The sequence below is a fragment of the Balaenoptera borealis genome (genome assembly GCF_965194805.1).
Source record: "Balaenoptera borealis genome assembly, chromosome: 1".
Taxonomy (NCBI): Eukaryota; Metazoa; Chordata; class Mammalia; order Artiodactyla; family Balaenopteridae; genus Balaenoptera; species Balaenoptera borealis.
Genome location: NC_138860.1, coordinates 75035348 through 75048439, shown reverse-complemented (window position 1 = coordinate 75048439; position 13092 = coordinate 75035348). Strand labels below are relative to the sequence as shown.

The 13092-nt window shown below is 40.4% G+C and overlaps 1 protein-coding gene across 2 annotated transcripts in view; it reads right to left on the bottom strand.

The window, feature by feature from the left end:
* RGS5 (regulator of G protein signaling 5) overlaps positions 1-12710 on the bottom strand; it is a 49065-nt gene extending 36355 nt beyond the window's left edge. Inside the window, exon 1 of one of the 2 annotated variants that reach the window (XM_082407477.1) lies at positions 12551-12710. In XM_082407477.1, the coding sequence (XP_082263603.1) occupies positions 12551-12594 (44 nt within the window). In that variant the 5' untranslated portion in view covers positions 12595-12710. The remainder of the gene's footprint in view (positions 1-12550) is intronic. The other variant, XM_082407476.1, reaches the window with a different exon arrangement.
* Positions 12711-13092: the final 382 nt, after the last annotated feature.

Here is a 13092-nt window from a genome sequence, read left to right as displayed (position 1 = left end):
AAAGAATATCCCCTCCAGGCTACCAAATTCTGTCAATAGTCCATTTATTCTATCAACACCCAGGCTCAGAGGGGTTATCTGTGATCCCCCTTCTCTCCTGCTTCCTGTCATCTATTTGTCTCATTTGCTTTCTAATGTTCCATGCAATGGGCCCTTCCATTTGAGTCCCACTTCCATACGTCCTGTTTAGCTCTGTAGGGAGATGAAGGTAGTTTGGGATGCTTTCCAGTTCCCTGCTCTGACCCCATTCTGAGACATGGCTGCAAGGGTATCCCAACATGAAAATAACTAAGAAACATCACACACTTAGAAAAAGCACATGTTCCCCAGCGAACTAAATGGTTTACTCAACCCATATAATGCATAACCCTATTTAGTGTTTATAACAACCCTGAGAGAGGTATAAATGTTATTCCCATCTTGCAGATGGGAAAATTGAGTCACAGAGAAGTTAGGTGATTTGCCCAAAAATCATCCAGTATATGACAGTGGTAGGAGTCACACCCAATCTCACTTCAGCTCCTGAGCTCTTAATTATTATGCAACACCTCTCTCATGTGTTCAGATCTTGTAATTGGCAGTTATAGGCATCTGGTAAATAGAAATTTTGTTCAAACTCATTTTTTTTCTTAAAGACTACTGTTTGTTTCCTAATCAAAACCTTTTGAAAGATGGTGTCTATGGAAGAATAAATATCTTAAAAGTGAAGACACACAAAATTCATAAATTAAAGTTCATCAGATAAAATAAAATGAAGGTGATATGGAAATCCAGAGACCTTGAATTATCTCCAACTCTAACCAGCTATGTGGTCTTGGACAAGTCACCAAACAGTTTGGGCATGTTTTCTCATCTATAAGAGAAGGAATTTGTCTGTGACACTGATCCTGTTCTCATTCTGTGATTCTAAGCTGGTCATCTTAGAGAAGGGGAAAAATAAATCACATCCATCTCAAGGGGCAGAACCTATGATTTCGAGTCACTAGACCTTTATTGTGTGTATGCGTGTGATCAAAATTTTGCTAGGTACTCAATTCTACACTGTCACAATTGTCAGTTGTCTTTGTTAATCTTGTCTTTTTTCATGCTCTTAAACTGGTATCCATTTAATAAAATATTAAAATAAGCAGCTAATGAGAGTTACATATTCCTTTCCCTCAGCTGCAGTCCAGCCATCTGCACTCACATTTCAGCGTAATTGCAAACATCAAGGCCCTGTCTGAACCAGGAAGGGAGACAAAGGTTAAGTTATTCTTAGAGGATCTGGAAGATAAATGTTAGAGGGCAATTAAAAAAATGTTAAAGGCTTTTTGAACAATCAAATTACAATTTTGAGAAAATCTCAATTTACAGAAAGTTTTTTTCTTCACTGTTGCCTGCTAAAGGAAAAGTGTAAAATTCAACCTGCGAAGGGAGGAAAAAAATCCCCATTGATCTACATTCATCTATATGAAAAAAATATTGCTTCCTCCTAGCCAGCTCAGACACTTTCAAGCTGTCTGTGTGAATCTCTGATTTCAACAAACAGTCCATCTTTTTTCCAAGTCATAAAAAATATCAGGGGGGTGTGTGTGCACATGTGCACATGCATGCATGTGTGTGTGTTCAAGTGACATACTGTTTTGGACTTGGGGGATTCAGAAACAAAGTCCAATACTCTGAAAGCTTGTTATCCAGAAAGCACCAGACCTTAGATAGTGGGCTGTCCTGGGAAAGTCTTCAGTGTGACCTGCACTGTTGACCTTATCTTAAAGTGCACAGGTCATTCAGTCCCATGTTCCTGTTGACCCAGGTATCTCTTGTAAACTATTACTTAAAATAAGTTACCAAAATACAATAAACTACTTTGTTAATGAGACATCTTGATTCTTTCTAAACTTCCTGAATCCCCACAGACAAGTGACTCATCAAGAAACAGATGGTCTGCACAAAAAAATGTCAAAAAGTAGTAGCTTGACGAAAACAGCTCCACACACTTCAGTACCAATAATGAGCACTTACACAGAAGAGCACTTCACATTTTTTTGAAGTATTTTACTTCATGTTTCATTTCTTCCTCAGATTCTAATATGATAGTTCCCACAACTTTCTAGAATGTAAAATTTAGGGATCTGAGTGATATTTTGTCCAGATGGGTTAGGAATTGTTTTGAGAAGTGTCTGGGGAAGCAGTTGGAAAAGAGAAAGGAAAGCACGTAGAATATAGAATAATGGTCTTAGCCTTATTTGCTATTTATGAAGCCAGCTGATTATCAAGTATCTACTGTCCAAAGTGTTCAAAGACTGCTTAGCTGAATCTTTTCAACCCTGAAATATTTTCTTTTTGAAGGAGAAAAAAATGTCAGGGCAAGGTATTTTATCTCAGCAAGGCAACTGAATAGAATGCTTTGCAAGGAAATACCTTGTCTGGACTTTCCAGGAGAACGATGGTCAGGGTGAGTAAGCTCGAAGTCGCATGTGCATTAGATGTGTTGGTGGTGCATATATCCTATGATTAGGCTGGCCACATCTACAGATTTTCTAGGGAAGACCCAATTTCGAATGTCTGGTCTAGAGGCAAGCTATACGTCCTCATTCTAGTCGGAAATTGCAGTCATTGTGCATATATGTGTCTGACATGAATTCGTGTAGTCAGAGGCAGTCTTCATGCCACTTGAAGAATTGTCTATACTCTAGTATCTACTCAACTGGTAGATGAAAATTGGTTAATTATGTAAAAGCCTAGAAACCCCAATTCACCCTTCTTATTCCAGCCTCAAGGATGGAAACTCTTTCACTGTTAAGTTGATGGATGAGTCTCCTTCTGGGCAGCATTCAGAAGGGCATGAGTGGACCACAGTTTCCACTGACTGAAGAAACACGTGACCTAGTGTGAAAGCAGTCAAGGCGGCCACTGCACACCCAAGGTGAGGCATGTCTGTGTCCTTATTTCACTTTTCCCCCCTGCCCTCAAGGAAGTTATACTCTTGAGATAAGAGAAAACTAAATTAACTGTAAACAAAATACAGTGACCCTTGAACAACAGGGGTTTGACCGGCACAGGTCCACTTCTATGTGGATTCTTTCAATAGTAAATACTATAGTACTACACCATTCAGCAGATGCAGAACCATGGATACAAAGGAGCCAGTGGATTTTCCATTCCAAGGAGGGTTGGTCCCCTAACGCCCCGAGTTGTTCAAGGGTGAACTGCACAAGAATCATAGACTGTTATAATCCATGATCTTTGAACCTAATTCACCCTTGAATTTTACAAGAAACTGAAACCATCTGTTCCTTTCATGGAATTTGTCAAAATAAAAACAGAGTCACCTTCCACTATTTATAAATATATGTTTTTCACAAACTGGGAGTTTATTCTGAATTTGATACGAGTATTTTTAAGACATATAGGGTACTGAATTTAGTTCATTGAGATCCTAAGTGACTGGAAGAAAATTTCACACTTTTAATCATTGCTTTCAAGCTACGTCCAGAAGTTAGTTTCTGGGCCTTCCTGTAGGACTTGGGAAGAGCTGGAAAATTAAAATAAAAATACAATCTTTCGGGCTTCCCTGGTGGCGCAGTGGTTGAGAGTCCGCCTGCCAATGCAGGGGACACGGGTTCGAGCCCTGGTCTGGGAGGATCCCACATGCCGCGGAGCGGCTGGGCCCGTGAGCCACAACTACTGAGCCTGCGCGTCTGGAGCCTGTGCTCCGCAACAAGAGAGGCCGCGATAGTGAGAGGCCCGCGCACCGCGATGAGGAGTGGCCCCCGCTCGCCGCGGCTGGAGGAAGCCCTCGCACAGAGACGAAGACCCAACACAGCCAAAAATAAATAAATAAATAAATGTATAAAAAAAAGATTATTTAAAAAAAAAAAAAATACAATCTTTCTTCAGAGTACACGGTGTCCAAATCAAGAACAATGAAGTAGTGGAGCTAGAAGGAGTGAAGAGGATCATATAATTGATTTTTCACCTTTTACAAATACAGTAATGAGGCCTGGGGAGGGAACTGACTCATGACTCACCCTCTGCTATTTAATAGAAGCCAAGTTTACAGCTCAGGACCCTGGATTCCCCACCCAACACCTTTTCCACATGTTACATAGCCTTTTATACTTAAATATAAAAATTCTGTGTTCTACAAATAAATTGCAAGGAAAAAAGAAATAAAAGACCAGAAGCCCATTGATTAGGAAAGATATAAGAGGCTCTGGACCAATCTCAGTGTGTGACCCTGGGGTTTATGTGGTGTTGGTACCTGGGTGGTGACTTGGGGTTACTCTTTCAGTTTTAAAAAAGTAGGGTGATTGCATGTGAATCAGTTCAACAGTACCTCAGGGAAGACGGCTTTGTTTCCTCACTGTTGTGAAGTAAAAAAGCAGAAAAAGGATCTGTGCCCCAGCGGCTTCCAGCTCCAGGCATGGTGTGTGCTGCAGGCAGTAGGATCTTAGTAAACATGATTTGATGTGGAGGAGCCGGTGGGAGGCTCAGTGAGGGGCTTTCTGCAGTCACTTAAGGGATGTGAAAGGTGGGTGAAAGGGCACTGGAGACAGGCCCCTCAGGTCATCTTGTTTATGAACCGTGGATACCTCACCACACTCTATCAAGCAGCTCCAAATTAAGACGGCTAAAGTGCCCCCACCAGATAGAAGGCACTGGTCTCTCAGTCTCTCTGGGACCTTAAAGTGCCTTTGCAATAAGTGCTTTTCCATATCTAGAGCCCAATTAATTGTAGAAAGAACACTAGATTAGTGACTAGTGATTATCAGTCTAATAATAAAATTTAACAGTAGTCCAAAAAAATCTGTTACCCTCTTTTGGACCCCGAGGGGTCAAACAATCCAACTGCAAAAAGATCATTGAGGATATTTGGATGCTTACTGAATATTTAAGGATATTAAAGAATTGTTAATTTTTCAGTATAATCATGGTGTTTAATGTCTTTTAATGTTTTGTAAAGAGCTTTTAAACGGGATACTCGCTGAAAGAATTATGGGCAAAATCGTAAAAATACTGTATTATTATACAAACTCATCATTATTTTTTTTTAATGAGGCTATGATGAGGAAGGAGGAAAAGAAATAAGCTTTATCAAAAGCCGTGGCACAGGGTTTCCACCGCCTCTCCCACCACCTCTGCTGCCGCAGAGCCTGCCACCGCGGCAGCTGCCGCCACCTCCACACGACCCAGGTCCTCTGTCCTTGAGAGGAAGCCGTATTCGGTCTCCCTCGCGGGCCTGGGGCACAGCCATGGCAGACAGCGGGGGAGGTGGAGGCACCCGCATGGTGGGAGGCGGCCCCATCCACCCGGCCTCACTGCTTCCCGGAGACCCGCAGCTCATAGCGCTCATCCTGGAGCAGCTCAAGAGCCGGGGCCTGATTGACAGCTTTTGCCGGGACTGCCTGGCCGACGCGGACACCAAGTCAGCTTACCAAAACCTGAGGCAGAATGTGGATAATTTTGCATCAACACATCTCGAGAAGCAGGAATGGAATCCTACGATGAACAAAAACCAATTGCGAAATGGTCTGAGATGTTGGAAGCTGGAGTGGACAGAATTATTTACCGGATGGTGGATCCCAAGCTAAACCACATCTTCAGGCCACAGATAGAACGAGCAATTCATGAGTTTCTGGCGGCCCAGAAAAAAGAAGCTGTGCCAGCACCCCTTCCAGAGCCTGAAAGCCAGGACCCTCCAGCTCCATCCCAGGATGCTTCCTAAGAATAGGCCTGACACGTTTTGGAAGCTGCATTGAATTAATGGTGAAGAATTGGATTCAGTTACATAAGAGTACAACTTCAGAATGAAGACAGGCTAAGGTCATCACTGACTTCAAGATTCAACGTTGACTGTGGGGAGGTGTCCAGATAAAATAGGGAGCAAGTGGGCCAGTAGGAAAGTTGACCATGTGGGCCCCCATATTGTGTTGCCATCTGGCCAGCCTGTCCAAGGGTATGACCCCCAGTAGACACTGCAGATATATTAAGAAACACTACATCAACTTGGGGTTGTCCTGAAACGAACCTTTGTACTTGAACTTAAAAACTGTGTGTGAATTTTAGGGTTTGTGCCTGGGGATAAGCAAAAGCTACAATGAAGGAACATAACCTGTCCCAAAGATGCAATTTCAAAGAATGACAGTAAAGGTTCGCCAGGAGTAAGTATTGGACAATGCTTATTTGATACTCTTTCTCAGAGTTGTACAAGTCATTAGCAACAAATAGCTTTAAGATCTTTGTGACCCTCTTGTGCATGACTCTTTGTAGCTTCCATTTCCTTTCCCCTGTAAGGTGTCAAAACATGGGACCTTAGAATGCATGAGAAAATGTAGACTTAGATGTAAGGAAAAACATTTGCATGCTCTCTGTCCAAGGCTTCTTCCTATCCTACAAGGGCTAGTGAGTCCTGGGTGTGTTTATTTTATTCTCATGTTTGTGTTTTTTAGAAGGTGAATAATTAACGAGTGGCTTAAGTTTTGTAATTAAATCATGTGATACTCTGGGGAAAAAAAAAGCCGGTGGCACATAACTGAAATTTAAAAGATGTTTTTCTGACTACCTATAAAGAAGGAAAGAAGGATGGAAGGAAATTAAGTATTTAATAAGGGTCTGCCTACTAAAAACTAGTTACCTTATATACATTATTTCATTTATTTTTTATAGCATCTCTCCCCAGAAAGATAAATATCCTCATTTCTGGATAAGGAATGAAAGTCAGAGAGGTTTAGTTTCTGGAGTTTATACAACTAAGGAAGTAATAGAGGTGGAGTTACCACCTCCATGTTTTTTTCACTCCACCACATTGCCGATGTTAAGGCAGGAGATAGACTGTGAACTTACATCCTTCCTTACTCTGGGTTTTCTTTAATATCCCTAAAATGTGTAACTTTAGGAGTTACTTTCTCAGTGAAAAACAATCAGGCTTTCACCATCTTTATCCTCTGGGTGACTCAGCCTTTAAAACAGAGTGCAGGTTTAATGTTATCTGAGACTCCATTTGAATGAACTTTAAAGGAAGAAAGAGATAGGAACCTGTTATCTTCTGGCCTCCAGCCATATTCTGGTTCCTGTTACTAATGATTGATCCTGACTGAACTAATTAAAAGTTTAGTTCCTTTGCTTTCTGGCCAGCAGGACAGACAAAAGCCATTAACACACAGCCCCAGAAATATAAACTCCCTCCCTAGATAGCATCTATCCCATAATAGTGTGTAGTCCTTGCTAAAGAAGGAGAAACAAATTAGATAACCTTTCATATTAGCCTTCCAAATTTAAGATTCTGGGATCTAAAAGCGTTTTGAATTGATATCTGGTGTTTCAACATAGCTCAGAGTAAATGAAAGAAAAAATAGGAAGAGGCAACAGAATACAGAATGTAATTCATTAAAGAAGCTGGGACAGTACTGCATGAGAAGTAGCCAAAGTGATATAATTTCATGAGGTTCATCTTGTATTAGAAGCAAAAAAAGACTCACCTCTTTAACAAGGTTTTCCTGATGAAATTATAGAAAGGCTTTCTTCCTCTCCCAATCTCCTCCACTCCACCCCCCAAACAGGAAGCCCTCTTTATTTTACAACCTACACTCTTTATCTTATTGTAGCCTAAAAGTCACTGCTCTTGTCCTTCTCAATCCCTTTGGAAGCAGAGAAAGCACCAGGACAACCTGGAAGCAGGTCTGTCTCCACTTGCTATACATTTATTTGTGCATTCTTTTGACAAAATATTTAAGTGCCTACTACGTGCCAAGTACAGATTGTCTTTTTAGTAATTGAAGTCTTTAGGCAAAAGGGGGGAAAATCTTTTTCGTGAACAGCTCTTTTCAATCCTCACAGTTGGAGTGGATGGGCACTGGACAAGTTCCAAGGAAACAGTATGCAGGACGAGGTGCATGGGAGGTTAACTGTGGCTGGAAATCCAAAGTTTCCTCCTTGCTTGCATGAGAGAGACAATACAGACTACACAAAGATGTCATAACATCAATGCCCTCTCACCTCCCGGCCTTTGCACATGCAGACGTGCCCCTTGGCCGGGGATGACTTCCTTCTCTCTCCTCTTCCTCTCTGGACCTGACCAACTCCTCAGTCCTTTCAGGCTTAGTTTATAAACCTTAGGCATCATCCCCTGTCACTTCTTACAGTTTTCCATAACAACCCAAAGCTCTATGAGCTCCCCACCCATTCCCCCCACTGTTGTGCTTCTTAGCACTTGGTGCATTTATTCCTCTATAGTGGATCTCAACACAGAGGGCTACTTTCTTCTTATTTATCTCCTTACCTGGACTGAAATTTCCCTGAGAGGTCTTTCACCCTTATGCCTAAGGCAAGTATGGAGGTTTGAAAGGCAATCCAGAGAAACAATAGAAATTGTTTCATCAGTAGGAATTGAAATAAAGTTTTTCTTAGGGACATCCCCTTGCTGTTTTGTTAAATAGTTTATTCACTTCCTTAAGATTGCAGGGTTTCACTGAAATATTTGCAATTATGTCACAAGACTCTCTATCAGCAATAGCAAGCTTCAGATTCATACTTGTTCCCAGAAAGCATGATCCCAAACCCTACTATCTCTTTAGGCTTCTTTGATGATCCTATGCCCATTCTGATTCATTTATCATTTATTCAAGTTCATTGCTACAGTCTTTAATTCACTAGGTGCTTATCTTTTCTCTATAATTGGTCCAAGGATATGCTCATGCCTTTGGAAAAAGCTGTATTTACTTAATCCTGTGGACTCAGGAGCCTTGACCCACTCTGTTTGTTGCTTCTGTGTGGCTTGACAACCTTACAAGATTAGTTGATTAGGTACTTTTCTACTCTAAATTGTCCATACTTAGACCCACATAAATTGAAGAAGATGGGGAAAAATTGAATGTTTAGTAAAATGATAATAAACAACAAAACAAAACATCACTTTCCCCATTTACTTTCTATAGCTCCTGAAATTCCCAGCATTGCCACACACTTGAGGTGGCCAGAAGCCCCTGTGTGAACTATGGATTAAACACATTCCACAACTAGCAGCCTTTATAATCTTAAACAGAAATCAGATGTAGGTCAGATATCTATAGAAGAGTTTGTGACACTTTATTAACAGCCCAGGGAAAATTCTTTGCCAGTAGCTGTCTTCATTACTCCTTTACTCTGCTTTTTTAGTTTAGTAGAGACTGTAAATTTGGTATCAGGAGTGGTCAACCCCGATGGACAAAAACAATAATAATCACACTGGTTGCTTTATATAATGGTGACAACTTTGGGGGAATCACAATGATAACACTTTTTATTTCAGAAGACTTCCATCTATTTCCAAAGAGCAATATTTACTTTAAAAATTAAACTTGTTGGGGCTTCCCTGGTGGCGCAGTGGTTGGGAGTCTGCCTGCCAATGCAGGGGACACGGGTTCGAGCCCTGGTCTGGGAAGATCCCACATGCCGCGGAGCAACTCGGCCCGTGAGCCACAACTACTGAGCCTGCGCATCTGGAGCCTGTGCTCCGCAACAAGAGAGGCCACGATAGTGAGAGGCCCGCACACCGCGATGAAGAGTGGCCCCCACTTGCCGCAACTAGAGAAAAGCCCTCGCACAGAAACGAAGACCCAAAACAGCCATAAATAAATAAATAATTTTTTAAAAAAAATTAAACTTGTTCAGAGAAATTCAAGACCCTTAAAATAAAATGAATTTTTTAAAAGAAGCCTAAAACTCATAGCGGAAAATCACTGGTAAAAATAAGACTTTCAATTGACTCAACTCTTTCCTTTTCCATTGACTCTCTAAGATTCCCACCCATACAGCACAGGTTTCAATAGGCTAGAAGGTAAAAATTGTGGGGTGGTGGCCATTTATTGCCCAAATATTTGGGTTATTGGTCTCTTTAAATATATAAAAAATGTGAGGTCAACTTTGAGTTTTAATGAGCAATAGTCTTAAAAATATAAATAAATAGTAAAAGAATAGTTTCTACAAATACGTCAAAGTTGACTCTGGCTTAATGCTTCCGTAAACATTGAGAAAGGACTATTTTCCAAAGCTCCTCTTACATTAAGTAAATGTTGCTTTCTTGGAAGTCAGATTCTCACTGAGTAGATTGCTTCTGCCACAGCAATGATTTCAAAACAGGGTTGAATTCTTGACGATTTTCATTAATTGACTCCCAAACTTTTAGAGAGAAATAAATTAGGAAAAATTTTCCTTTACTTGCATCTCTTGCTAGTCACTGAAACCAGGTGTATTTCACTTTATTTAAACTATGTTATGATTGGAAAGGATGTTAGAGAACAGCTAATCCAACATACATTTACTAAATAAGAAAATAAAATCCCAGGACAGTGAAATCACTTGCTCGTGGACACAAATTAGTTAATGACAAAAAAAAGTCTGTTCTTTACTCCGTAACCAGTATTCTTTCCACTATGAATAGAGCCAAGGAAGGCAGGTTTGGAAGGATTTATTCAAGTATCATTTTTCCCTTAGAGTAGACAGTTTTAGGTTCTTTCCATGAGTGTGTGCTAACAGCTCCCTAGCTCTACAATTCCACTTCTTCAAATCACTCATTACAGTCATTGGAAATATGACTATATTTGCAATGGTAACAGATCATGAAAAGAAAAATGTAATAGGACACAATAATCACAGGATTCTACCATATGCCTTAAAAGTTTCAGGCAATCTATGCAAAAAAGCTTGCTCCTTGGTCAGTCTATAATATACTATGTGAACATTAGTTATATCCTGGAGCAGAAGAATTTACTGTGAATTAAAAGATTTGTAAAGTGAATCAATAACCATGTTGGTAGTGAATTAGTGAATCAGATATGAAACAGTTATAGGAATCAATGAAAGAAATGTGCAATCCATGTGCCTCAGTAAACATTATGCATATTTACAAAAACAAATCGGGCAATATTAGTAACAATGCCAAACTTTCAACAAACATTTATTGCTTTTTCACTAAACGCCAAGCAGTGGGTCATAGGATCACAAAATGACTGGCAGACCAATGTTGCAATCATTCTGAGGCAATAGTTCACCAATTAACAAGGTAAGATTTACCCATTACATGAAAGTACATGATTTCAAACAATAAGTGGGCTAAAGACATGTGTTAAAATTGTTGTAAAAGTCAAATCTGCAATTCTCAGAGTTGCAAAAATGGAAAAGGAAAAAAATTATGCATTGTCATGTTCAAGGAATTGCCTTTCACCCCTGTATTCCCCCTGTTTCTCAAGCTTTCTCTAGAGGGAGAGATAGGCTGATAAACAGTATCCAGCACTGAAACGTGTCTTCCCCCCTGAGGATGGTCCAATGGCCAATATTGCCCACCTAGTTACAATCTAGTCCTAGTCTAGTTACTTAAGTCCTACTTTACTTTTTTAAAAAATATATACATCTTTTAAAAATAATCTGTGCCTTTGACAGCACAAAGTGAGAGAGGTCTTTATTTCCAGTCACTAGACAGTATTGTTGGAGACAAATTCCTTTGCTAGGATGTTATCTCTTTAAAAATCATTTTGAGATTATTTCTAGGGTCGAAGTCATCAAAAAGAAAACCTGAACTTGTAAGAGACAGAAGTACAGATCCATTGAACAACACAACCTTCTTAGGCAAACATTGACAGTGCCTTTAGGGATGAAGTTAGGCTGTACAAGGATCACCTTTATTTCCTTTAAATAATGTAGGATCAAACAAAATTTAATCAAATTCATTCTTAAGAAATAAGAAGAGGAGAAATATCCCTAATTCTCTGCATCAGGTAGGATTGCTGGGTTAAATTTTCTAACAAGTCAGATATTTGTTCTCCTCCTGTTTACTTAGTCTAGATACTTAGGATTCCCTCCAGAACATTGTCCAGTCTGAAGACAACCACAGAGCCTCAAAGGTGCTCCTCTGTATCTAAAAAACAATGCTAGCTAATAAATAATCTCTATGTCCCAAGAGCTGTCTTCTGTCCAGCAATCCAGCTCCTTCTATCTGATGGTATCCAGACACAAAGAACAATGAGAAGTCCTCTCTGCCTCATTGCAAATCTCAGTCTTCCTTTCCTAGTCCATGTACATTAATAAAGGTTAACATTTACACATTTCTCATATGTGCCAGACAGTGTTCTGAGCGTTTCACATACAGTAATTCAATCCTCATAACCAGCTAGTGAGGAAGATACTTAGTAGATCCATTTTTACCAGTAAGGAAACTGAGATACAGAATTTAAATAAATTGTCCAACACCACACAAATAGTAAGTAATGGAGCCAGGATTCAAGCCCAGGCCGTTTGATGTCGGAATCCATGCTCTTAACCATACACTTCTGAGTCTGAACAAGTGCTTATAAAATAGGCATCTCCTCAGAGGAAATGATGTTCTGGATATAAATGGTGTATGATATATCTCATATTGTATCAGTCTGCTAGCTCAGATCTTTCAAAACCTTGCCATTAACAGAGAGGAGGCAATTCCCAGTCTACAATCAACCACCTGTTTTGCCACAAACTACAGTGGCCCTCTATTGCCTCTGGTATCCTCCCCTGAGTGAAGATTCTCTTTATCTCCACCTCTTAAGTCAAAATAACTCACCTTTCCAGGCATGAGTGGGGCAAGGCTGCAAGTCCTTTGCACATTTTGGCAAGTGGCTTAGGTCCTCAGCTTTGAGCACAAGTCCTTATCAGCAGAGTAAATCTTTTTGAAAACTTCAAAACCGTCTGGGACTGCCTTTTTCTCTGAGGAATATATAGAGGCTCTTTCCCAGCCCTCTGTCACTCTGTGGACCAATCCAGAGCCTTAGAGGAAATTGCAGGCTGGAGAACAGCAGCAGTTGTGTGGGAGGTGGAGGCTGGAATCTTTTCTGCAGGCACTGCTGCATTAGGCTTTCAACTGCTCGTATCAGAACACTTACTCTGCCAGGGCAAGGGTAGTCCCTAAACTGTGCACAAATCATTCATGTTTTAACTCATAATTTTGAACTAACCACAGCAGAGATGTGGGCTTTGTTATGAAGCAGAGTGCCTTGGGCTACTTCAGATACGTCAAAGTCATAGATTGTTAGGACTGTAAGGGCCTTTGCAGATCATATAGCCCAACTTTGTTTCACAGTGGAGGAAACAGTATTAGAGAAGTCC